The sequence below is a fragment of the Perissodus microlepis genome, chromosome 12 (assembly GCF_051167445.1).
Source record: "Perissodus microlepis isolate ML-2025 ecotype Zambia chromosome 12, ASM5116744v1, whole genome shotgun sequence".
In the NCBI taxonomy this organism is placed as follows: domain Eukaryota; kingdom Metazoa; phylum Chordata; class Actinopteri; order Cichliformes; family Cichlidae; genus Perissodus; species Perissodus microlepis.
Window position 1 is genome coordinate 26680076 of NC_140472.1, and position 26936 is coordinate 26707011.

Below are 26936 nucleotides of genomic sequence, written 5' to 3' on the forward strand. Positions count from 1 at the left end.
ATCATCTGTGGCATTTATGCATGATTTAGAAAAGTGTCCTTTAAACAGATTATACATATTTGATTATAGGGACCTGAAGTAGTTTTCATTACTTAAAGATGTTTCAGAAAAGCTTGGCTGAAATGTTCAGTCTTTATCCAAATATGCAAAAGTGCAAAAAGCTCCGGTGATTACTCTGATAACAGTCAACACAAGCTATAAATCATTTTGATAACAATTTTCTGCAGAGGGGTTAAAATGAGATTAAAAATATACAAATATTTGCCATCAGAGGATCAAATAGCTGATAAGGACTGCAGAAAATTGTCAAAATATTTGTTCTGGTCTCATATTTGCTGTATCATATCCATTTTTGTTGATTGAAGGAAATGAAGATGATTGCAAGGTCTTTTATGGGGGGGGTTGTGTTAAAAACTTGTTTTGCACTGAAAATCAAGCAGTCAGAAAAAGCATGTTGTCTTCTTATATGATTTTCATTCGTTTTTGTGAGTCCTGTGTGTGCTATCGTGGAAACCCCCCTTTTGAGCATATCTTTTATTGTTTCTAATCCTAAAAAATGTAATAACATTAATATTGTTCATTGCTTATAACAGTAATGATCTGTCTGTAATAGGAGTGATCACATAAGTAACGGTTGGCGTCTTTTTTTTAAGAGACCCCCCCCCCCCCCCCCCCCCCCCCCACACACACACACACACACACACACACACACACATCCTGGTCTATATTAAAATCTTACATAAATATAGATTTGATACCAGATATTAGTATCATGGAGATAAACTGTACAGTGAGTGGTATTTAACTGGATACAGACAAAGAGATCACAGTGTCTTCTACCTGACCGTCAGTTAATTAATTTCCTGGTGTCTGGTTCGCACAGCAGACACTTTGATTTGGAGAGCTGTAACCAGAATTCCGCTGAAGAGGTCGCGCAAGGACTTCTGAAGGAGTTCAGCGTCTGTGAACGGAGAGCAGTGTGTGTGTGTGTGTGTGTGTGTGTGTGTGTGTGTGTGTGTGTGTGTGTGTGTGTGTGTTTCATTCAGTGAAACGCAACACCCTGCTTCTCTGTCTGAAGGCTCTTCGGAAACAGGTTTGATTATATTTAAAAGCTTGACCCGGGAGAGAAACCCAAACAACTGTCTGTTCTAACATTAGCAGTGCGGCTGCGGACTACTACGAATTCTATTATTGTCTGGGCTCGGATGTGTTCCAAAAGGCAACTCACATCAAAAAGATTTGCTCTTTTGTCTGCAGTTGGTGGAAAAAATATATATATATCAGTAACCACCAAATAGTAACCTTAATTTGAAGGACTGATGGTATGCCTGGAAAGGCATGCTGGTAGTGGGCCTGTCTGTTCATCACCATCATCATCATCACCATCATCATTATTATTATTATCATTATTAAAGAGCACATGTCCACGCCATGTGTATAGAGGATGCAAAGCCCATGAGTGCTCTTTTTCCACGAGGAATCACGTGAAAGTGAATAAATGATGTGATAAAAGTATCAAACGGGTTAAAATTAAACTTCGGGAACAGTGTTGATTTCAAAACAACAACAACATTTTTATATCAGCTCATACTTTTTTCCATCTTGCGCTTTCTTTCTCTGCAGAGTGCCTGAGCTCCAAGTATGGTGTTTTCTTTCAAGTATTTTCATATCCTTTAATTATTGCGGCAAAGAGAAAGTTGCTAGTAACGATGTCACCTGATTGGGATTGAAAGAACTTTGGTAAGGAAAAAAAAAATTTCCCCACCCCCATAGAAGAGGAGACCGCCCACCAGAGACAGTCAACCCGAGACCCCTTATAGATTTAAAGAGAGGCTGCATTCTCAGACTGACACTTATTCAACACTGCCACCTTAAGCAGATTACTTTTGCGCTGCCTGTGTCAAATACGTGGTTCACTTTGCCTCTCCATCATGTTTGGGATGCTGAAACACCACCTTCACCCGGGCATTTTTCTCTTGTTCTTATGGCTTTGTCACCTCATGGAACATCAAAAAGTTCAAGGTAAGCTCTCCTTATCAATTTCCTTTTATTCTCTTTCGCTTTTTTTCTTTTTTCTTTTTTAAAACGTGCACTGCTGTCAGTCACAGAACTCGCGGGGTGTCTTCCACTTGCTGCCACCGAGAAACTTTTCAAAGTTTCTTGATAAAAGTCTCTCTACATCAGGCAGTGATTGCGTAAAGCGTATAGAAAACAGGTGCCCTGTGGGACACTTCAAAGTGAGATTATATGGCAAGTTTTGCAGTCGTCACCATGCGCGCGAACTACAGCCGCCACGCCGTGTTGGTGACAGTCTTTCACAATACCTGAACATATTTTTGCAACTGTGTGAGCGTTTAGCATTCCGCGATGTTGTTGTCAATCCTCCAACAAACTTCAGAATATCCACTGTGAGCGTGTTATTTATACATTTCCCGTAAGTAGCCTTTCTGCACTGTGTGCAAAAACAGTTGCAGTTTTATACCTATGCAGGCTTTTGTACCCATCATTCATGGTTTCGGGGGACATATTTCAATTCAGCATAAGAAAAACACTATCTCATGAAGATTAAAAAAAATATGTTTGTGTCTTTGTCGGTTTAAACATGCTGTTACTGTCTGTGGGAAGTAATATTTTTTTTGAAAAACTGTTATGTGTCACATTTTAATATCTCTGAAATAAACTTTACATTGTTTTTTTAATAAGTAAGTCATTGTCTGGTTGCTGTCTGGGATAACGTAGTGAGTGAGGCGTTGGAGACGGTGGTGTGTGTAGCCTTGTTACCTAAAAACCGTGGTTTTCTAAAGGAGAAAGATTGGCTGCTATTTAACGCTGTCTAGACGCTCCCGTTTCTGTCCAGTGATAGCAAGCAGACACTGGGAATAAAAGACAACCCCCCTCCGAAGATTCTTCTTACTTTTTTGGTTATGGCTGCATTGTAAGGGCTGTCAGTCACAGTTGGGATAGGCAAGTGTTAACAGTCTCGCAAAAAAAAAAAAAAAATCAGACAAAATACTGTCGGGAGGGCGAAAAGGGAGGGAGGGAGCGTCTCGGATAATACGGCTGCGTGTGTATATTGAGTCTGGGTCAGCGGGTTTTTAGACGTCCAACATGCGGCATTCGAGCTTTTTTGTTTTTTTGTCTACAGCTGGGAACTGTTGGTTGCAGCAGGGGAAAAACGGGAGGTGCCAGGTGCTCTACATGCCCGGGATGAGCAGGGAGGAGTGCTGTCGGAGTGGAAGACTGGGGACGTCCTGGACCGAGGAGGACGTCCCCAACAGCACGCTCTTTAGGTGGATGATCTTCAATGGCGGAGCTCCCAATTGCATACCTTGCAAAGGTGGAGGTGCACTCATTTCCCTTCGTTTTCTCACATTACATGTAATCACTCATTTTGGTTAATGAATTAAACTGGTGTTCTGGTTTGCGTAATTGTCCCATTACTTTACGCGCCAGAATACACACCGGGGGGGGAATCCTCATTAGCATCACATAACACAGAGCTTTTGTTTTAGAAACCTGCGACAATGTTGACTGTGGGCCCGGAAAGAGGTGCAAGTTGAACCGAAGAAGCAAGCCGCGCTGCGTGTGCGCACCAGACTGCTCCAACATCACCTGGAAAGGACCTGTCTGCGGCTCTGATGGAAAGACCTACAAAGACGAATGCGCACTGCTAAAAGCTAAATGCAAAGGTCATCCCGATCTGGACGTACAGTACCAGGGCAAATGCAAGAGTAAGTAAATGTAACTGTCACCGCATTTCTGAAAGCTGAGCGAGCCAGAAAGAATCTTTCTTGTATTTCTTGCATTTCGTGTCATTTTCACACAACTCTCCCAATGTCTTTGTTTCGCCAGAAACGTGCCGTGACGTCTTGTGCCCCGGCAGCTCCACATGCGTCGTAGACCAGACCAACAACGCGTATTGTGTGACGTGTAATCGGATTTGCCCCGAGGTGACGTCGCCCGATCAATACCTGTGTGGAAACGATGGGATCATCTATGCCAGCGCGTGTCACCTGAGAAGAGCTACCTGTCTCCTCGGCAGGTCTATTGGAGTGGCATATGAGGGAAAATGCATCAGTAAGTCTGCAGCTACACGCATGAAAGCGTGAGACTTTACTCCCCGACAGAGAGAGTGTGTGTGTGTGTGTGTGTGTGTGAGAGAGAGAGAGAGAGAGAGAGAGAGAGAGAGAGAGGTGCAGCAGTCACCGACTCTGAAAACTGTTTGAGTGCATTTTCTTTCTGGCCAGCTCTGCAGTAATTCACTGCTCATTTTTGCCAACATTCCAGTGAGGAGGGGGTCTTAGAGAGAATGTGTGTTTGGTAGTTGCTTGTGTTTGCTCAAGAAATGATAGACATCTTATTATTTCCTGATGTTGGCAGCACTTTCCCATTTGGGAAAGAGGGAATGAGAGGGGGAGGGAGATGGAGGAAAACAGGGGAGTGCTGGGGGCCATGAAGACATGCTTCAAGTTTTGAGTCAGATTGATTCTTACACAGATAGTAGTCAATTTCAGTCTTGTAGTCTTTAAAAGGCTAATTAAAAACAAAGCTTTCTGTTCCACACCATGAGGCCTTATCCCGTAAAGCAGGATTTAGTTTTTATTCTCTCTAATTCTCTAAAAAACTAGGTAGTCATCTGATCCTGCTTGAAAAACATTCATGATAATCCATCTAATCAAAGATTTCCTCTCTCCTTATTTCCTTCTCTCTTCTCCCAGAGGCCAAGTCATGTGAGGATATCCAGTGCAGCGCGGGGAAGAAGTGTCTGTGGGATGCTCGGATGGGCCGAGGCCGTTGCTCATTGTGCGATGAGTCCTGTCCGGAGAGTAGGACAGATGAGGCGGTGTGTGCCAGCGACAACACCACATATCCCAGTGAATGTGCCATGAAGCAAGCTGCTTGCTCAATGGGGGTGCTGCTTGAAGTCAAACACTTAGGATCTTGCAACTGTAAGTAAATTACAAAAGCAAAATATAAAAAGAAAAGAAAGAAACAAAATCCTCCCCTCCTTCTCTGAGCAAAAGACAATATTCTATGTTGCTTTCCCAACAAAAACCTCCCGTGAAATTGCCCCCCACCCTCCACCTACCCTGATTTTCCCTGAGCTCCCACCCCGGCCACATCACCAACCACAGCTTAAGCAAGCAGAAAAGACTTGGGGAATGGAAGAACTTGCATGACATTGTCCTCGTTGCTGGCTTTTGTTCTCGTGTTGTTTTTTTGTTTAATTTTCGTTTTGTTTTCACGTTTTCCCAATTCTGCAAATCCTGCTAACAGAAAGATGCGCGAAAAACTTATATCAGCAAACTGTTTGCAGTGGATCTATACTTTCTAAGAAAATAGGTGTGTCTATGGTCATGCTAGTGACCTGCGGGAGCAGGTTTCCTTAAATCCCATGCAGTATTTTTTCAGTCATTAATGGTTTAATGTCCAAATCTTTACAGCTTGTAAATTCCATGGTCACATTGTTAATTCCCTGGAAATGGTCTATTTTCTTTATTTTTTATTTTTGGCTATAATCAATTTATTCAAAATGCACTGACTCTTGTGACATAAACCACACTGCCAACACGTCAGTTAAAAAAAGAATATGTTTAAACAGACGTATGACGTGCATAAGGTGATTGTAACATTGGTACCATTGATAACAGTGATGGATTTGTACACTAAGATTCATGTAAACTGCCTGTCATAGACCAGTGTGAGCCATTTATTAACCCACAAATCTCCAGACAAAATACTAAATTTAACAACAGCTTTGAGGTAGTTTCAAATTGACATTCCAAATTTCTATTTAGAAGGTTGTTTGTTTTTTGCTAACTGGCTTAATATAATGTGATTAAGGTTTGCAATGAAGTCCAAGGGACCAACTTTATGATCACCTCATGGGCTAAAAGTCATAATTTACAGTGTGCAGATTGAGCATAAGCTTGTTGATCCACGCTCCCTTACTTCCCATCCCATCATCAGAAAAACGTTCATTAGCTAACTCATTCATACCGCTTCCAGTGACTGTGTCGTATATCAAAAATCCTCCTGGATTAATGAGGGACTACCTTTGTTTTCATGTATCGTTGCCCTTGTGCTTGCTTGTGTGCTTTTTTATGTGTCCAATGTAAATCTCTTGTGTAAAAAGAAAAAGAATATACCTCAGAACTGTGCTAACGATCTCTGACCTGCTTGCTAAGGTCAGGCTGTGACACAGAGTCCTCCCTCCCTGTTCGTTTGAGCCAGAAGCTAAAATATTAGTAATCAGAGAAAAGAAACTATAGCGAGTCCAAGAACACAAAAGCACTTTTCTGTGTTATGTGTGTCTGCTTTCAGGAATCTGCTCAAAAGAGACCTGAGCCACTGGAACCATCATCCCCAGTGCCCCTAAACCCGCTTCCCATCCTCCCCTTAACCCACCTTGTGACCTTCCCCTAACCTCCAACTTGCCGATCCTTTCCATTGTTGCTCCTTTTTCTAATGTTGCAGCCCTGACTTGCTCGATTATGTAAATGGACATTGTATAATTAATTGGGGATGCCACAGCAACTGCTGCTGCCAAGTCACACAGACTCTTCCTCACACAAACATAATCATATACACAAAAGAAAGAAACAGAAAGGAGGCTGTGTGCCAGTGGCTTAATTGTGAGATTTATTTTTTTGACAGTGATATTCTGCGCTGTTGTGGTCCATATTCATACAACAGCTACCATATATTCTCCCATATAGCCATTACAGAAGACCAGGAGGAGGATGAGGAAGATGAGGACTCAGACTACATGGCCTATGTCCATTTATCTTCTATACTGGATGGATAGGCTCACATCACTAGGGGAACAGTCCTAGGGCAAGGAATCATGTCCATACTGTACATTATGTGTATGCTTATTTATTTTTTAAAGAAAAAGGAAGTATACATATAGTTCAGTCTGCTAGATGTTTATTTATACTTTTTGTGTTTTATAAATTATACATTTACATTGTCAGGCTATCACTTACCATGATATATTGTGTTACCACTCATTTCCCTTTTTTGTTGTTGTCCCTTTTACTTTCTTTTTTTATCATGAAGAAATATATTTGTCCAAAGAAAAGCAGTGTTATTTATTTTTCATGGTACCGTGTAAGTATAAGTCCTCTTCAAGCTGTAAATTGCATTCCCTGAGCTGTAAAAAATCTGCTTGTTTCTGTCAAATCTCTATCACAGATGTTTATGTCACACATACATAAATGCATGTTTAGGCTGTGTGTTTATTTATTGGGAAATATATCAATCATTTTATGTACAGAAGTGTGTCTGGTTTGTTTACAACTATAATTACTGACCAAAGGGATTCTCTCAATGGTTTTGCAAAAGAGCACTGTAAATGGTGCAACACAGCAGTGATGGAATAGAAAAGAAAAAAAGAGCCATTTAGTTTTTTCTTTTCTTAGTTTTAAGTTTCCTTCAGTTTTAGCCCTTTAGGTTTGTTTCCACATGGAGACTGTAGACATAATTAAATATAGCTTTTATTTTGTCTCACTACATTAGAGGTAAGTTTGGGCGATACTTGATTACTTTGGAAACAATGTGCCATTAACATTTGTGGGCTGTCTTCTTGCCAATGTACTCCGTACTGCTCTCACAGAGCTACACTAGGACTAACATACTGCAATACTCTACACTATATCTGACTTCTTCACTTTGTTTCTTTTTATTTGGTTTTTTTTCTCCTCAGAATGCATTTTTTTTTTGTTTTCAAACATCACAAGAGAAATACAAAATTCTGTTATGAATATATAGTTTTGTATTTTTTATGTAAATGTCATATGTACATACAAAGTTTGATGGTATTTGTACAGATATGAAGAGTGAATCAATAAAAGTTTTTTTTCCTTATACTTTTATCTGACTCTGGTGGATTATTTATTAGTGAAATACATATGTCTAAATCTATCATAGCTTCAATGCAAGCGTTTACTTTAAAGAATAAAAGACTGGACATCAATCAGATCAAATTAAACCATACCTTTTATAGGCTTAGTCTATTTTGATGGCCATCACTTCACATCATTGTCATGAGATATTTTATTCATTTGGACTGGCTAAAACTTGAGCTATAAACAATTTCTAAACTTAAAAATGATTTGCTAAAAATGTATATTTATACATATCAGTAAAACTACATATACCTTTACCCAGGGGGTTTTATCTGCATTTCCTGTTACTGAATGTTCCAAAAACCACGTTGTGAATATACAAATGAATTTACATGGTGTACTACACAATATTGATATTGTGCAATACACAGTGTAAAGTATATACATGTATTAAACATGTGTTTTAAGAAACAAATTGCTCCGTTTTTTAAGCTGTCATCAGACAAAGCATAAGAAAACGGGCAGAAAAAAGACAAACATATAAACTTCAGTGAGTAGACATGAAGCACAAGCAAATTGAAATTCTTCTCAGCGTGCGGGGTTTCCTTCTATTTACACCAAAATAATTGTTCTTTGTTATATAAGAGAGCACTGGCGTAAGTAGATGTCTGGGCGTCCCTTGGTGTGCTATGTGACACATCCAAAAATTCGGTTGGCAAAGTCCTTCATGTACCAGCTGTCTCCGCCACCCGCGCGTACTGTTTGTTCCTTTGCGGTTACCGTACGTCATCGTTGACAACAATCATGGCGTCCTCAATGTCACTTCTCGGATTGGGACGTTTGTCTGCTTTTAATGCAGCTTCTAAAATGTTCTTGAATCCTATCAGGTAATTTCATATTAATTGTTTATCAGGTTTCTATTCGCACTTGATACTCTGAGCTGAGTTTGTTTGAATTATTTAACTCCCAAGTAGACTACAGCACAGAAGCCGTGTGTCTGTTAGCTTGTCAGCGGCAGAGCACTTTAATGAAGATTTTTCTTTTTCTCTTTTCAAAATAGAGGTTTCGCACCTAATGTGGAAGACTTTATACACTAAACAACGTCAGCGCCTGCACGCTTTTATCTTGTAGTACACTGGGCTTGTAGATAATGTCATTGTCCTTACAGCACTTGCTTGCCCAGCTAATTGGCTAATGCTAAGGCGAGCTAGAAATCAGTTTAAAAGCTAACACAATTAAATGGTGCTCACTGGTCTGCACAGCACGTGCTACAAACCAGACCGAGACAACTTTATTAAATAAGTGACTCAGCCGACAGCTAACCTTACAATTAGCTGTAGGGAGCCTGGAAGCTAACAATTAGCATGAAAGTAATTCACTGCTATTGATAGAATACAGTGCTTCTCTCGCAGTAACAAATCTGCCAGTTATAGTTTGAGGTATTCATGTAGCCACCAGACCCCAACGATACTAACACAAAGAAAAGTTACCTGTGTTTGTGGAAGAATTTTAAACAAACTGACCCCCGTGCTGCTCCACTATGTGTTTTTTGCCACTTTTTACCACACAGTTATTTGCCACAGTTAGTGGGTTTTGTGACACTTTAAAAGTGTACCTCCATATCATAAATACTTAAATACAACAATATTTTCCGCATTCATATTTCCGGTTAGTAATGGCAGTTAAATGCAATGGTCGCTAATTGATGGCTTGCCTGGCAGTCATCAGCATTTGTTTTTAACACAAGTTAACTACAAGTCTTCCTCTAAAATCTTGAATGAGAAAGAGAGGAGGCTGAGCTGGAAGTGGCAGTTGAAGATGTTGACGATCTCTAAATTAAATCCCCCTTTAGCTGAAAGAAGAAGAATATAGACTTTCAGTTGTTCATCACATTTTTTTTAACATTTAGTCAGAGCAGAATTGATGTTGCACAACTGATTAAAAATTCATCATTGTCATTGATAAATGCCATTGGAATTTTCCATCATCAGAAATGATTCTGTAAGCTGTTACAACAGTTGACAGTTGTATTCACAGTTACTGTCTCCTTTGGGAGTTTTTAAAGAGAGAAATAATACGATGCATGCTTTTACAACTTTTATTATTCACACGATGGCATTATGTGCAGTGCATTAGCTGAAGTTATTAATAGATACCAGATTAGAATATGTAGTGTTACCATGTTGAAAATGAAATAAGAAATTTCTTTTGTGTTATAGAGTCTGGAAAGATGGAGATGATAAGAAATCATTGACTTGCACAGTATTTTGTTGGCAAAATCTGAAGTAATCTAAAAGCCAGATCAGTGATTGGACAAATCACAGTATTTCCTCAGCCATATTGATGAGGAAGCGTCCTATTACCCCAAGAAACTGACAGGGATAACAGTTAAATGAAAGCCAAAGGGCGAAAAGGAAAAAGCAAATGTATACCCAGTCATCTATGCTGTGTTTTTCAGTCATTGATGGGTTTTGCTACTTTTGTCTCCCCTGCTCTCAGGTTCACCATGATTGTGTGGTTTGTTTGTTGTTGTTTTTTGTTTTGTTTTTTGTTGTTGTTGTTTAAATGTGTGTGGGAAGGGAAATGGTTGAGCTGAGCACACAGTTAAACAGATTCAGAGGTGAAGTGGGTGGATGAGGTAAAAAAAAAAAAAGAAAGGGAAAAAACTGCCTTTTACCATGCATTAAAAAGTGTTAAATATTTAAAATCTTAAATCTAAAACAATGGGAGAACTACTCTGTTTAATTCTTAAACCAGTTTTGGGTTTTATTTACAGACACATGATATACATTTTTATTTAAATGGTCAGAAATCAAAGGAAAGTGCACAGATTTTGGTTAAATAAGGTATAAGAATCATTGCTTTATCTGTATGTTGTCATTGCAAATACTCAGTCAGTGTAGTTACTCACGAAAGCTCCTTCAATGCCAGGAAAAATGCAGAGTAGGACTTTATTCATGTGATTAAGCTGTGCAATGATTACACCTGAAACTGTATTCGTCTTTTTTTTTTTTTTATAATCAGTTTTTATTGAAAAAATCAGACCTGAGACTGTAGTGAAATCTTAACATTCATTTGAAATAAATACATAATTATGAATATATGGAACGTGCCATTCTGTGATGGCACGTTGCCGTTTTGTGATGGGGCACGGCTGCACTTTGACAAAGACCTTCACAGTCCTCGCCTGACAGTTGACCACAGCCAACATTAAGCACGTCCTGTCATTAGGATGAGAGCGAGAGTCTGCCAGAGATTCACCAGACAGAACTAATAAGTGGTGGGGGGGATTCCTTCCTTGTCGCTTCCTTTTCACTGTACCCCCATCCCACCGCCTCCTCCAAGATCGTCAGCATTTCCAGAGCTTAACTTGTTTGTGTAATTTCTTTGTCACTTGTGTACTTTTGATGCTTTGTGCTTAGCTTGTAATCACAATTTAATTTTTTTCCCAGGTCTACAAGCACATCAACACTGAGACTGGCAGAGAAACCAGGACAAGACACACAGCTTATTACAGTTGATGAGAAATTGGTAAGAATTCATCCCTGCTCAATCTGAGTTGTACATTGGTGTTTGTCTGATCTTCTGTCTTCCAATTACTCTGCTGGGAAAAAAAAAACGTTAAAAATTTTTTGTCATCTGCTGCCAAACTGAACTTGTCCTAGACAGTAGGCTTTTGTAACAACATGACAGTGATGACAAATATCATCATTTGTAGTTCTGTTCACAGCTCTGATTATTCCTATCCTCACAGTCCTCCTAGGTTTAAATGCCAGTTCATGAAAGAAGTGACTACAACTATTTGAATGGCTGAGGAAATGGAATTTTTTCCAACAGGAGAAGTGGAGTAATATTCACGCACTGTAATGCAGTTATCCTCACTCAGTCCATTTACAATGTATAGTTTTGGGGGGTTTTTTACATTATGAATGCCCCAATGATATAAATGTGGATACAGTAAATCATAAAAATACCTCACAGAATAGTGCAAAATTATTTTGTTAATGATAACAAAAACTATAGTCTCGGGTGCTTTTAAATACTCAGTCAAAAGATGGAGGGCACTATAGTAAAGTATTGCCATACCATGTGCAGTATGTGTTTTATGTCAGCTTCCCTGCCAGTACCTCCCTTCTTGAACATTTTCCTGGGTCAGTAGTGACTGATTACTGTGATCATTAACAGTAACACATGATTTCTTTTGCTCTTTCTGAAGTTTCACAGATTCATCACTTGTTTGAGGGCTCTTTGTTTGGCATCAGCAGTTATCAGATGCTTTGCATGATAGTTTTATTGCCTCTCGTGACAGAAATATTTCATAATGCTTGGTTTGTGCTACTCTTTCAATGTAAATTTAGAACAGACAGGCCCGAGTCAGCCTGTTCTGTTGGTAGCATATGCCCAACAAAATGATTTTGTCTAGACTTGTCGACTTCATCTACTCTGCCTTCATTCAGTAAAGTACGCAGCTTTACTATAGTGCCCTCCATCTTTTGACTGAGTATTTGAAAGCACCCGAGACTATAGTTTTTGTTATCATTAACAAAATAATTTTGCACTATTCTGTGAGGTATTTTTATGATTTACTGTATCCACATTTATATCATTGGGGCATTCTTAATGTAAAAAAACACCCAAAACTATACATTGTAAATGGACTGAGTGAAGATAACTGCATTACAGTGCGTGAATATTACTCCACTTCTCCTGTTAGAAAAAATTCCATTTCCTCATTTCCTCAGCTGGGTGATAACAGAATTTTCTAAATCGATGCAGCAGAACGGTAAATGTTGTTTTCTGTGTCATACATTGACCTGCAAAGTAGGCAGTGCTATGTGCCTGTAGTGCCCAATGCTGGTTTGGGACATTTGCTGAAGTCGCTGCAAACAGTTTATCAGGACTTTTCACAGCGCTTTCTGTAACCACAAAAAGCTTCATGGAGTGGTATTATCCAAATTAGAATTTGATGTTTACACATGCACACACGAAACCAGGTTACGAGTGAGGGAAGTAATGTGTAGAAACAGTTTAGCAGCACATCTGTGTTGCAACCTCTTTGAATTTGGATTGTTAGTCAGGCAAATTAAGAAAATTCATCAGGGTTAGCTTGGGCAAATGGTGAAGTCTGTTTTTGTTTTTTGTTTGTTTGGGGTTTTTTTGTAGTTTTTAAGAGCGATGAAAATGGATTTCTGGGTCCACATATACACAAGGGCAAGAAAATGTCATCTGACATTTGGGATTTCTCAAATCTCTTATCATTTCTGTCTACAGTTTCTGGCCTAGTTTCTGACTTGCGTAATCTCTATGAAAGCAATTTCAGAAAGCCAACTTTCAATGTGATTACTTAAAGATGCTGAAAGATTAAATCCCTGTGAAGCCCTGTTCTTCTTTTTTCTTCTTTTACATGGTGTCTATGACTGGTCTGTTTTGGGCGCACACTGTTGCTCCAAAAGAACTGTTCCGTTTAAATCAAGCCCCAGTCAGAGAGAAGCTAGTTGACCAGGCAACGGTTACTTTACTGAATTACTTTTTCTAGGATGTGGTATAGCTCTGTTTCGCTTTAATCTTTTTTTTTTTTTTTTTTAGCATTAAGTGCTGAACTATAGTCTAAACAGTGATAACCAAGCATTTGAAGTGGTTAACAACGCACCAACTGTACAAAACAAAGACTGATCTTTGACATTACTGCTTTGTCATAGAAAGTTGAATTAGAAGGTTACGGAGAAAGAGGGAGTTTGGGGAGAATGTGGGAGTCTGTTGTGGACTTGTTTTGGGGCGGGGGAGCAGTATGGGCAGCGTCAGTGTGCTTTTGTCCCAGACCAAAGCTGGCCATACTGGCAGACAAACCTTTGGCTGGGCGGAGTGTCTGTCTCTGTCCTCTCAGTAGGGGCCACAGAGAGGCACAGCAGAGGAGAGGAAAAAAAGGGCCTCTAAAAAATGTGTGTGTGTGTGTGTTGGGGGGGTGAAAGAAAAGAAACTAGCATGGAAAAAAGTTTGTGAGACACCCTGAGACTCACGAAAAAGACAGTGGCCACTTCAGTGTTGTTGGCCACAGAGGTTCCTTTGTAGCATGCTGTTACTGGCGACGAGGGGAAGTACTCTAATGTTCACCCAGACAGGCCGAAAAGAGAGGCCCTCAGCTGTTTACAGTACAGTGGCCTCCGTCTCACGTGGTAGAGGGCATTGAGAGCACTCTCCCTTTTGGGCATTCAGCGTATGTCAGCACGCTAGTCATTCATCAGGCTGTCAATAAGTGTGAATTGCTTTCTGGTTTGACCAATCAAAGAAAGATCTCGATCCACTGAGAGGTTATTCAGGGTTTGCACGCCGTCTCTCTCGACGAGCCTGAGGAGAAAGTGGAGTGCTGCTCGTTGCGTAGTGAACATTTCTGAATAACCTCTTTCAGATGATATTGCATTTTGGCCTGGGCAAATGATATTTTGAATTCACTCCAAAAACTCTGCATGAACATTTGTCTGATACTCATTATCTTGTCCTTAGTTCTCGTGTGTCCAGAAAATGCAGACTTTACAAGAACATGGATCTCTACATTGTGTTTGGCCATCTCCATTACAGACGAATTTAGAATCTCCTGCTGTGTCAAAAATCAGGGAAAAGGACATTTAAAGTGATTTGGACTGCAGACAGAAAAAAGTTTTAAGTACTGATTAGTCACAGAAAGTTTTTATACTGACAGGGATAAGTCCAACTGCTTTTCTGAAACTGCCTTTCTAAGTGTCATTCACTAAAATTGCGTGTTTTTTCTTCCTTTTTTTTCAAGTTAAGAGTAATTGTAAAAAAAAAAAAAAAAAAAAAAAGTATGACGATCTGCTTCTGTTGTTCATCTTATATGACAATAAGTAAAGTAGCTGGGTTTTAAACTGCTGACCAAGCAGAACAAACAATTTAGTAATGCCATGTGTGAGGGTTTTGAAGAGTAAAAGATGAACTGATTAAAACTGTTTGAGAATCTGGCTGTTTCCTGGCTGAAATTGGGCCTTTGGCATACATGGAGGTAAGCATGGTCAGTGCGTATATAGTTAGGGCTACTTGATTTAGGCAAAAAAAACAAAAAACACCTATTATGGTCATTCACATTTTACTTGAGAAAACACAAAATCAAAAGATTTATTGAGTATAAAAAAGTGCATTTTTTTTTACACTAGATGTATGGGGGGGGGGGAAGAATCAAGCAAAGGCATCATCTTGAAACAGTATTTGCGTTTTCTTTTTTCTTTCTTTTTTTGCTTAAATAGTAATTGAAAGCTAAATTTGTAATTGAAATAGCATTTTGATATGTTACAGAGCCTTACTTATAGTAAAGTCGTTGCAGAGGAGATGATTTTGATTTTAGGGTTGACTGTAAACTTCTTTAGGAGGTGCCAAAAATTGGTAGGTTTTGTAGGATTTGAGTGTTTTCACCTTTTTCCCCACATTTAAAGCTCTAAGTTTGACTTTTATGAGCAAAATTTCTGGGCCATTGGCTGATTTTCAGAAATGATGCCAAAGAAAAGGACGTGCGTGATGGTCCACCAGTGCCCGTAGCTGTTCCCCGGCGTGCCAAGCCGACCTGCTTTTGTTTGTAATTACTGTTTGATTAAGCATGCTGGGCAGCTCCCAGTGTCCGACTGGCTGGCCAGTGATACACAGCTTTACACGGAATGTCTACAACCGCAGTCAATTAGAGTCAGGCCTTTTTGCTTTACTCTCTGGTCCTTTGCACAAACAACTGTGGTTATAACCATAACAGCTGCTTCAATATGCAATACAATATCTCTCACTAACGCTTGAGTCTTGCAAACAGAACGTTTACTTCTCCTTCAGCTGTGGCCAAACGCGCTCTCTCTGTCCACATAAAGGCAACACCATGATCTTAAAGCGCTTGTGAAGCCTCGTTATAGAGTTCTCTAAAGGCACTAGGGTTTTATTAGCCAGAGAAGGACAGTTATTAGACCGTGGGGAATTGAGTGAAAAGGCGGAATGACGATGGCAAGAGGAGAGTGTAGGTATGTTCACTCGATGCTTGGCATGTTTACGTTTGATAAGTTTTTGATTTCTTTATTTATTTATATAATTTAGAGAACAGCATTTTCTTGGCAAGATGTGACATCACATCTGGCTAAAAGATGTGGGGTTCTATTGCGGTAAGATAGATGAGTCTAAAAGCCTGTTGTCGGTTGTTTTTAAAGACAGAAATTGAAATCAGATTGAACGATCTTGTGGTTGAAACGTTAGAATTTATTTTCGCTGTCGGACTCCCTGATACAAAATAATTGTTTTGCAAGTGTCACAATCCCTTCAATCACCACCACAATCTCTCCCCCCCCCCCCCCCCCCCCCCCCCCCACACACACACACACTTGGGAAATGGGGGAGAAACAAAAACTAAAACCCACAAAAACTGCCATTCTAGCTATGAGGACATTGAGCACCACCACTTTAAGTCTGCAGTACAGGCGTGAATATCCTCCGTCGAGCCTCAGAGACAGAGTGACCTACAGTGGAGCAGACCACATTCACCACCCCATCAACCCGCTTTTCCCTCCCTTCCCTCCTCTTCCAGCCTTTCTCCTTCCTTTGCACATAGACAATTTAAGTATCTGTTTTGTCTGCTTGCCCTCTTACATGGCGCACTTGTGCGAAAAAAAATCTCTGCTCAAGTTTGAAGTAGTGGCTGAGAGGATGTTGGTCTTTGATGAATGGCAGACAAGAGGTTTTATTATGTATCATCAACTAAATAGTATTTCATTCATTAGCACTCTCTTCCATAGACTAACTCTCTGAAGAGGACTCCTCAGCTGGGGAGTTTTAGGAAGTGTCCAACTGCTAAGTGTTGTGTTTGCAGATTGGATGAAAAAGGATTGCTACTTCTGTTTGACAACACTTCAATTTATTCATTACTTGTAAGCTACCAGCTCTTTTTGTAATTTTGCAAGCTGCTTTTGGTATTCATAAAATGCGAGATGCCAGACGATTAACCCCCCACCCCACCCCCCAGAGTCAGAGCCTTAACATGCTCTAGGAAATAATGCTTAATTAGTGTTGCTTTGTCTTATAGCTTTAAGTAATTGTTTTTTCCTCACAAACTTGTAGTCCACTAAGATTTTGAAACTTAAAAAGATACTCACAACTCACAGTAAGATTAAATTGAAACGGGGCAAGTCTTTGCTTGACGCATTTTCATAGTTTGGGTTTATTTATAAATTGTTTTATTATAAAATGACATTTGAGATGCTCAGACAAACAAGTGTGTCTGCATCCAAAATATTCATAAATGACCCCTCCTCTCTCCTCTCTTTACCAGTATGTGTAATGTGAAATACAAGATGACTTTCATATACCAGCTGCTTCTTGTTCTCCAATGTTGAACCACTCCCACACATGAGCAAGCAGCATAATATTTGTTTCTATTAGAGATGCCCCCAGTGTCCAGTCAGTAATTGGCACACTTTTTCCACTTCAAAGACGTCTGAAGGTGGGAACCGGCCGAGGCTGATGAGTGAGGCTCTTGGTCTGGGTGTGGGCTGGACAGTGGGGCGTTAGGGGCGATGTGTTTGGGCTTTCGGCACATGCTGACTCAACATGATTCAGCTTTGGTGACCTTTTGACCCCTCTGGGTGCCAAGTTATAGATTTGGCATACAGGTATACATCTTATGATGAGCTTATTTGTGTGGTGGCAGCCCTGGTGTCTATAAAAATGTGACGGTGACGCTAGAAATGTTCTGCCAGAGCTAGTCATCCTTTGTTTGCTTGTTTGTCTGTTTGCTTGGTTACTGTACTAACTGGAAAACACACTGTGTACTTCAGCTGAGAATTGGAAGCCTTAACAAGTCTAAAAAACAGCACGCCAGTAGTAATGTTTAGGTAATGTGAGCAGGGCTGTTTAGGGGAACAGACATTAACCAGTTAACCACAACATTAAGACCAGGACAGGTGAAGTGAATAACAGCGATTATGTCATTGCACTGCAATGTTCTGCTGGGGAAACTTTGGTCCTGGCATTCTTGTGGTTCCATCCTAGATGCATTAAACATGACAAAAAGCCCAAAGTGCTGACCTGTCCTCCAAACTTCCCAAACTTGCCGGTACGGTTGAGGAGCCACAGGGTAGTGACCAGAGAGCACAGAGTGTAAAAGCTCAACACCATCAAACTTGATCATTTGATACCAGCAGCTCCACGTTATTGTTGGCAGTTAGAAATTTTGGAAACGCTGAGTATGTTGAATGCTCATTTATGGATGATTCATAGGTCAGTGTCCAATGTTAACAAAAACCTGACTGAAATTGATTGAAAAAGGAACCAATGTCTAAAGGAAAACTTATAAAGACTTCAGAAAGCCTGGACAACTTTTGCTCAGGATTACTTTGAAAAATGACTCCTTGGAAGATAAAATTGAAAGAAGAGTACTGTATATGCCAGCAGAAGAGTGCCAGATAATGTTTATATATCAGCTGAACAGGTAAAAAAGTATCATGGCTCATGCAAAACAACCCAGCTACAACTGCAGCCTTGTGGGGGTCACGTAAGGCCATATATGCTACTGGCCTTATTGTACTCTGGCTGAAACCCTGAAATCAATAATCTGTATCCATCCTGTTCTCCACGTTTTCTCACCTATCTGGTTTATTGGAGAGCTGATCATTCTCATAACTGATAACCAAGTCGTCCTGGATCATTGTAAGAACAGATGTGGCATTCCTTTATTTTATGTTTAAATAAATATTTTTTTAGTAACCAGTGGGAGTATCCAGTGATTAAGTGAAAAGACAGGGGCAATTAGTTCACTGAGTGATTAAACAGAAGGTCTTTATATGCACCTGTTTTTAATTCTTTGCCAAACCTGGGTACTCTGCAGCATAAAGAGCTAGTCTGTGTTCCAAGCAGTAGATATTTTCATCAAAATGGAATTAGATGAATAAAATAAATCATAAAATTTATGATTTATATTGCTTTACTTGGACATTTTCTCAAACATTCTTCACAAACTGATTTCAATATTCTCTTTTTTAAAATCTTTTTGGCAACCACTTTTTAGGGTAAAATACATTTGATCTCTTTCATTACCTTTTCAGAAATGCAATGTATACCACAAAAATCCTTAAACCTTTATTGTGTTTGGATTAGATCTGCAGATAATATCAGGAATAATATGAAAAACACATTTTATATCACAGAGCAGGCAAAGGTGGGTTTTATATCCCTTTGTATAAACTGTGGGAAATGAACTGCAGGAAATGTAGACATTCACCTGCAAATCATCTGAAGCTGACAAGATCGGTTAAACAATATGGGAAGAGTGGAGGCTGGAAGAACACTTGGAGAAACAGACATCCACACCCGGCATCTTGACTTCTTCAGCAATTAAAATAGGCTGTAGTCTTTGTCTTCATTGGCGACTGGTTTCTATATTTGGAAAAATAACTGAGTCGGATTGAAGATGGCTTTGAGAATAGAGCTGTCATCTCAGCATGCCAGGTTTAAAGACTTTGATGCAGTTATACCAGTCGTTGCAAGTCAGTTTACGCGAAGAAACATCTTTGACTGGTGTACAAGCTTCTTGAATATTCAATGCATAAACACACATCCCTGTATATTAGTTTTGAAGGTGAACTCTGTATTTCTTGAAGCTAAAATAAAAGAACTAACACCATAATAATTCTCCAAAGTTTTTACGTACTGCTTCTATAAATTATGCACTACTATGCAGGCTGCTGATATATGATAAACCTTCAAACTCAAGTATCTGTTGTCCAAACTGGACTTCCAGGTGCACATTTGGTTCTGGTTCATCTCCTTCAAACATGAACTGATCATCAATGACCAAAGAAGGAGATGAAAATAAATGGAAATTAGACCAGTAGATTCCTATGTCAGGAAGATAGACATTGCAACTCTTTGTATTAAAATATTCAGGTTTTTGATCACAAGCAACACTGTAGGTTATTTACAACAGGTAAGCCACTTTTGTATTATGACAGTTGAAAGAAATAAGACCCCACTGATATATTTTCAGAAATCTGTCTGGTCTGTTAATCACCTGTCTAGACAACAGTTTATCTAAACCGTGTCAGTCTTGATTGGACCCGAGTGAGTAAAGAATCAGGTTTGAGGTTGTTTGAAGGAGTGCTTTTCATATTTTGGGTCAAAGTTGTTCTGCTATCTGCATTTCCTTCTGAGCAACAGCTGTCTGCTTCCCACAGTGTGTGAGTGTTGGGAGAGCCACAAATACAAAAGTGTGTTCATCTATATTTGTGAGCATTTTGATTGATAGTTATTCATTCCCAAGTCTCACACATCTTAAATGTCAACCATCACAACTAATGGCCAAACCTGTACCCTAACCTAAACCTAGTTGTGACTTTAACCCGAAAGCCAAGACTTCACCCTCAAACAGACCTTTAAAAGGAGGTGGGCCAGCCAGAAATGTTGTCACTTTGATCTAAAACTCAAACTGATTTCCACAAAGACAGATGGACATTTATTTATGTGTTATGTTTGGTTTCCTGTGATATATGACTTCATTCTCTCATGTTGTTTGGATGAGCAGTTCCCAAGACTGAACAGACAGGCACGCACACATTTAGCGAATGTATCCTTAAAGGTGGCCTCGTTTCAAGAGATGAATGATTGCCTGCATGTGTTCGAGTGGACATCAGTAAAGTGCAGCTACATAAATAACCTGGGTTATACTTTCTTTGAATGGATGCTGCACTAATTAATAAAAACAGTACATTTCACAAATGTTTAATTTGGAGGTATTTGGGCATCCAGCTTCCCTCTATAAAACTATTCTTTATCATTTTCTTTCTTTGGTATCTCACCGCTTCCTACAGTTTTTCCACCAGACTTAAGCAGACTGAGATTTCTGTCTTGTTTACACCAAAAATTTCCATCCCAGTTCTCTGTTGGAGAATTAGGGGTACTAGCTTTCAGCATTCTGGTGGGCCCAGTGGCCCCACAGCGACAAGCCCCTGTGCTCTTTATTTGGCACGTAGCCTGGAGGTGTCAGAAATATCGACACGCTTTCACGTGACGGAGATTTTGCCAGCCATTACCCCCCCTCTTTGTTAAGCCCTGCATTCTGTCTGCCTAGCCAGGTATTGTAGGGTCCCGTTAAGGCCCTGTGAATAGTGTCAAACTTGATAGTTCTCATTTCGCTTCCTGTACATGGCAGAAGAAAAAGTGCCCACCGTATGGGTTTTCCTTTTGTGACGGTCCTCTCTAGTCTTCCTGGGAACACACTGCATTCCAGCCACAATCGTTCCTTTTGTGAATCTGGGTATTGTGGGTGAGCTTGTTATGCCGATAACCCTCCAAGCTTTCAGGGTAATACATGCAAATATCAGAAGTCTAGACTTGTATTTTTGCAAACAATGCCAAATAAGCAAGCAGAGGGTTTTCAGTGATTTAGAAGAGCGTTTGTTTTGACACATTCTCCCTTTTTGTGCTCATCCACACCCAACCTTAGGTTGTGCTACATCTGGAGAAATTATTGCAACAGTTTACCATATATGTCACGTATTTTTCACAATAATAGTTACATGTAACTATAGTGTGGCCTGCTGATCCCAAGAGTGTCATTTCTAATGTGTCTCATAGAGGGACGTAATGGGTTCAATCGCCTAGAACAGATCAGAAATTCCACGTTTTATAAAACTCTACAAGTTTTTCTTAATGCTCTCTTTCAGAATAGAGAAACCTTTGGAGCCTAGCCTTTTGGAAATAAAAAAGTTACAACTTGCAGGCATTTTAAAGCATTTTTGATCACCTGCTGGAAAAAAAATTTTCTTGCTGTTTAACACTGTCTTGTGTGTTATTGTGTCATGAACCATTATCCCCTCTGGGTGAAGAGAACATGTTTTCTTCCTCTTTGTGACAAGAAGGAATTGTTCGGGTTAAGTAGATAGGGCAGCCGGAAATAATTACCAAGCACTTGTGACGGTTTTTTTCCTCCCCCCTTTTGTTCGTCTTTTCCCTTTCATTTTAACGATCTTTTCAATGTTCAGATCTTGTTTATGATTGCATGGCAAAAGATGTTTCACTGAAACAAGCAGTAGTTTAGCAGTTGGACCTGTAATTTACTAGGCTTAAATACCATTGGAAGCTCCTTTGCCAAGAGGAAGACGGGCTTTTGTGTGGAGTTCATGCAAAATGACCCCTTTCTACAAATCAACTGGCAGATGACAGACAATGATGAAAATTTGATTCTTTGAAGTTGTAATGGCCATTGAAATGTGTAAAATTCTTGTATTGAAAGGAAAGCTCCCTGGAAAGCCCTCAGTCTTGGGTGGCTGCTGCCTGCGTGCTGGGAGGTTCGTCTGTGTTTTGTCGCCGACTTCCCATTGCTTGTTTGCTAATTCCCTGAAGAATTGGACCAGATCTTTGATAGGAGCTCCAAGGGGCTCCAGTTGCTCAGGAATATGCATTCAGTGCACCCACAGACCCTTCCTCATCCAATTGTCGTGCTGTCCTACTTCATGAAGGTCTGCAACTAATTGAGGATTAGGAATTAATTTCAGAGATGGCCATTATATTTCTTGTTTTATATTTTACATTTTTTTGTTCTCTAACTTCACGATTGACCTTTTCACAAAGTGTGCGTACGCCCAATAACCAGTACCACTGCAGACAAAGTCCAGACCTACACAGCAACAAGTACATTCATGCACCTTTGTGTACTTTCTTGGCAATGTATTCATGAAAAAATCAAGCCAAGAGAGATTTGCTATATATACAAGTAATGGTGACTTTTTGTTAATGTCAACATGTGCAAAAATGTTATTTAAAAAACAACAAATAAATAGAAAACGCAGAACTACCACAAAAACAAAAACATGGGAAAAAATAGAATAAAACTCCATCCTGCCACAGTTGTAGGAGTACACCTTGATTTCTATTATTCAGAGTAATTAAAAAGAAAATTTGAATTATTTAAGGCTCTAATATATACTCTTTACACACATTAAACAACTGTTTGTTGTGGTATTGGTGTAAAAGAGAACGATAGTAAAGGTAATGAAGGCAAATTAATTCGTTATTAATAAAAAACATTAAAAATAGTTATTTTGTTTCTATTTTTCTTTTACATGTGAAATGTATTCATTTCACATGTAAAATCAATACATGTTTTTAAATCTCTTTTCAAATTAACAATATATGTGATGTAATCACAAATTTTGTTACTGATTAACATTAAAATGGTACACATGTATATTTGACTTAGTAACATATCCAAACCAATGCAGACAGGTTAAAGCTGAGGAAAGATTCAGAGATAGTTGTTCACACCTGTGCTGCCAGTAACAACCCAAACTTTAGCTTGTTTTATGGCACCTATAAAACAAAGTTTAAAAAAAAAAAAAAAAAAAAGTATTCAATTCTCAGACTTTTTTGTGTTTTATTGTTCTTTGACTGTACTGAACCCCCTTTTTCCACCTTAATATTTTACAGTGGGAATAAATCTGAGATTGATGTGAAGTACAAAAATATAAAACATGAAACAGTTGATTACATAAGTAACTTTTATGGCCATCAAACATTTTCCTGACCTCTGTTCTCCTGACATTGAGCTCTTAAAACATGTTGCTAAAGTTGTATTTTTTTTATACCTGCAGGCTGACATCAAGTGTTTTCTTTAAGAAAAGCTTACGTTTCACATGAACTCCTAATGTTCGCAAGGAGAGAAGAAGTCATGAATAATCTAATCAAAGTAGAACACTTCATGTGGACTGCTGGCAGCCAAAAACATGTTGTTGGGTTTTGGGTTGGGTTTTTTTAATAAATGGAAATTATTTATTTATTTCTTGTAAATCTGTAATTGCCAGAGTTTTCAGTCTTAGTCACACAGGCCTAGAGCTCAGTTGGCGACTGCTGGGCAGCAACTGGTAAATAGAGAAAATGTGCATTCCCCAACTGGTTATGAGTCACTGTGAAATCAATTGTTAAAGCCAAAGTCATGAAGGCCTAGAGGCTGGCCAGTGACCGAGTGGGATCCAATTGGTGAAATTGTTTGTGAAGCGGTACATGTGATGCACAGATATCTTCCCATTTGCTAAGGTGAAGATTGAAGGGGCTGCAATCTTCACAAAGTAAAAGTTTCACCCTTTAAAACATGGCAGCTGTCCATCTCTCTGTAGCTTTTCTTTTACTCTGTGCAACTTGTCTGCTGGAAGTTTCACAGTCTGTCATCTTCTTAAAAATCAGGCTCTGGCTGTTAAAAGGCACAACTTTTAATATGAAGATGAACGTTTTGCACTTCCAGTTTGGAAAGTTGCAAGTCAGCATCTGGAATATGCAGAACACCATCAGTAACCAGTGTGATTACTACTACTGTGTAGTTATAGTAATTATAATTAATTGAATCCCAAAAGAAAGTATTTCATTGCATAGCTTAAACTGTCACACAGTTGCCAGTTAACAGTGAAACATCACAGCTGTCCAAAAGTTGATTCTGTTCATCTGGACGTAACGTTTTGTGGAAGAAACGTTTCGTCACTCATCCAAGTGACTTCTTCAGTCTCAGCTGACTGCAGGTTTATAAACAGTACATTTGCATAATGACTGAAACTAGCACCACTGAGGAACAATGGGCTGGGAGTGAGTGACGAAGCGTTTCTCCCACAAAACGCTGGGAGAACAGAATCAACTTTTGGAGATTTACTTACCTGGATGATTGAACATGCATCAAAACATCACAGCTGGTAATCAATAGGAAAACCTGGCTAACCAACAGGATTTGCAGCACATTTGTGTTCAGTCATCTCACATCTCCACCAACCAAAGGTTGTAAACCACCCTTCTGTTTTTAAGTCAGGGAGTTGTTACACAAGCATGCATGAAAAGGAGTATTTGAGGGGTTGTTTTCACATTGTTTATTACAAGTGACTTGCGGAACACAAGTAGTAATTGGTGCGTGACATCAGTTGTAATGCTGGATAGTCATATGAGGTCAAATGAGGCCACACTTTAGAAATTAGAAGCACTCTCCTAGTTTAGATTTTTATCCTGGTGTTTTGTTAGTTTATTGTGTTTAATTTCTGTGTCCTTTAGGACATCACCACTCTGACAGGAGTCCCAGAGGAGCACATCAAAACTCGTAAGGTTCACATCTTTGTGCCAGCCAGGACAGCCATGCAGTCCGGCGTGAACACCACCAAAAAGTGGAAGATGGATTTTGATACTAGAGAGCGCTGGGAGAACCCACTGATGGGCTGGTCCTCAACGTGAGAACCTTCCACCTTCACCTCCTGATTCCTACAGCACATAAACTGACATTATAGAACCTCTGCACACAGTTGTTGAATTTTGGATTCTAATGCCTTATGTTTCTATTTTAGAGCTGATCCCTTGTCCAACATGGTGCTGTCATTCTCCTCCAAGGAAGATGCCATTGCTTTTGCAGAGAAAAATGGTAAAGAATTTTTCAGCCTTTGGTTAAACAATATATCTGTTACATCATTTTAAAAGTGACAAAACACTGTAACAAAGAAGTCGAGAAATAAGTCTCACCACTCAGTAGTCCTCTACAAACAGGTACATCGATTTTATGATACATACAATCTCCATGTATTGACTCACCAACCACGTAAATAGTTTTTATCTGGATTTTGTCATTTGTTTCTGGCTGCAAGACAAATAACTTTCAGCAGTGAAGTGAGCAGACTGTTGGACAGGCAGTGGTTCGTTGTTACATACTGCTGGTGGTGTTTAGAGTTGTGTTGTCTGTAGTTTTGTGGCATTAACCCCATGTATGATGTATCTGGACTTAAAATGGATCAGTGTACACTTTGGTCATGAACAGTTTTAGGGCTTTGTCCATCTTCTGGTCTGAATCAGTTGAGTTTGTATGCTTTTAGCCTTTTCTTGTGATTTTTAGGGTTCTTTTCGCATAAAAAAAACAAAACACAAAATTAACCAAAATGCTAAGAATGCGAGTGGAAACTTAACAGAGACTTAACATTGATTTTATGGCTAGTTGCTACAGTTTTGTAATCTGCATGTTTCTGGTATTTCTGACCCAGAAAGCAAAGCATACCTGGGCTATGGGAAGGCTGTTTGGGTTGGATCCAGGGTTGATCACGTTCTCACCATAAATGAACCACTCTGGAGTTTGTTTGGAACTGGACCGAGGCCACCTCCTCTGAAGGGTCTCGGTGCCGTTTACTGCACCTGAGTGCGTTTACTGTGTTTACATCTGCACAAACGAATCGCACGGAAACGAACCAGAGTTTGATTAAACTGTGCAGGTGTCAAAACAACCTCAGCTACTGCATCTAACACAACTGACCATCTAGAGCGGTAACATCATTATTTCCACGGTCATGTTTGCATATTTTAACATATAAATCATTTACAGTATATAGTTATATATCAGGGGATATATAAACTGTGGGGAGAGATGCACCTGTGACCAGATTCTTTCAGGTAACTTTGCTTTAAAAAAAATAAAAAATTGGTGTTCCCAGTTGACCTTTTTAACCAAAAATGGTGATGGTGGTGATCCAAGCACCTGTCTTATACCAACTAATAAAAGATCAACGGAATGCTTTTAATGGGCCAACCAGCTCATTAGACAATCGACTACAGCCTTGTTTTAGTAAAACAAAATGAGGTGGTTTTCTGTGGAGCTCTAATCAAGTTCATTTTTGACTCAGAATTTAACCATCTGGGAAAGTTTGTTGAAACGAAGCAAAGGAAACGGGCTTACTCTGTTTATTGCACCGAAGAGATTAGAGCTGTTCTGACTACACACAGCTCGTTGATGTCTACAAAACACCTCATTGTGGTTGGAGCTCGTCCAAAAGGAACATACGTGACGTTATCAGCCCCATCACTTACTCTGATGTTTTCTTTCAGGTTGGAGCTACGACGTAACAGACAAGAGGACCTCAAAGCCACGGGTGAAATCCTACGGAGCAAACTTCTCCTGGGACAAGAGGACCCGGCGGTCCGCCAAGTAAACTGAAGACGCCCACCTGTTAGGTGGCCTGACCTGCAGCAGACCTGTATCATTCTTGTCAATAAATGCATAATTATATATGAGTAAACCAAACATTTGTGTCGTAATCGCTTTTTTCTTCAAAC

At 39.5% G+C, this 26936-nt stretch overlaps 2 protein-coding genes across 4 annotated transcripts; both read left to right on the forward strand.

Annotated features, from left to right (window-relative positions):
- The first annotated feature begins 1817 nt into the window (after positions 1-1817).
- On the forward strand, positions 1818-7871 carry fsta (follistatin a). Of its 3 annotated transcripts, none has more exons than XM_084946790.1 (6): positions 1818-2022; positions 3146-3343; positions 3513-3731; positions 3853-4077; positions 4719-4949; positions 6325-7871. In XM_084946790.1, coding segments are annotated over exons 1-6 (966 nt in total). In that variant the 5' UTR covers positions 1818-1931; the 3' UTR covers positions 6327-7871. The 3 variants fall into 3 exon arrangements, with proteins under 3 accessions (XP_084802916.1, XP_084802914.1, XP_084802915.1); XM_084946788.1 differs by having other exon boundaries at positions 6720-7871; XM_084946789.1 differs by having other exon boundaries at positions 1819-2022; positions 3146-3337; positions 6720-7871.
- A 735-nt stretch (positions 7872-8606) lies between these two features.
- ndufs4 (NADH:ubiquinone oxidoreductase subunit S4) lies at positions 8607-26904 on the forward strand. Its single transcript, XM_084946429.1, has 5 exons — positions 8607-8737; positions 11303-11381; positions 24903-25075; positions 25190-25263; positions 26709-26904. Exons 1-5 carry the CDS (start codon positions 8655-8657, stop codon positions 26810-26812), a joined length of 513 nt encoding a protein of 170 aa, XP_084802555.1. The 5' UTR covers positions 8607-8654; the 3' UTR covers positions 26813-26904.
- The last annotated feature ends 32 nt before the right edge of the window (positions 26905-26936 follow it).

Bases quoted from the DNA above. Each gene is read 5' to 3' on its own strand.
- fsta (XM_084946788.1), top strand. From the start codon at position 1,932: ATGTTTGGGATGCTGAAACACCACCTTCACCCGGGCATTTTTCTCTTG. The intron at 2,023-3,145 runs GTAAGCTCTCCT...TTTTGTCTACAG, and splicing joins GGAACATCAAAAAGTTCAAG to CTGGGAACTGTTGGTTGCAG. The intron at 4,950-6,719 runs GTAAGTAAATTA...TCTCCCATATAG, and splicing joins ACACTTAGGATCTTGCAACT to CCATTACAGAAGACCAGGAG.
- ndufs4 (XM_084946429.1), top strand. From the start codon at position 8,655: ATGGCGTCCTCAATGTCACTTCTCGGATTGGGACGTTTGTCTGCTTTT. The intron at 11,382-24,902 runs GTAAGAATTCAT...TGTGTCCTTTAG, and splicing joins TTACAGTTGATGAGAAATTG to GACATCACCACTCTGACAGG. The intron at 25,076-25,189 runs GTGAGAACCTTC...TTTCTATTTTAG, and splicing joins CTGATGGGCTGGTCCTCAAC to AGCTGATCCCTTGTCCAACA.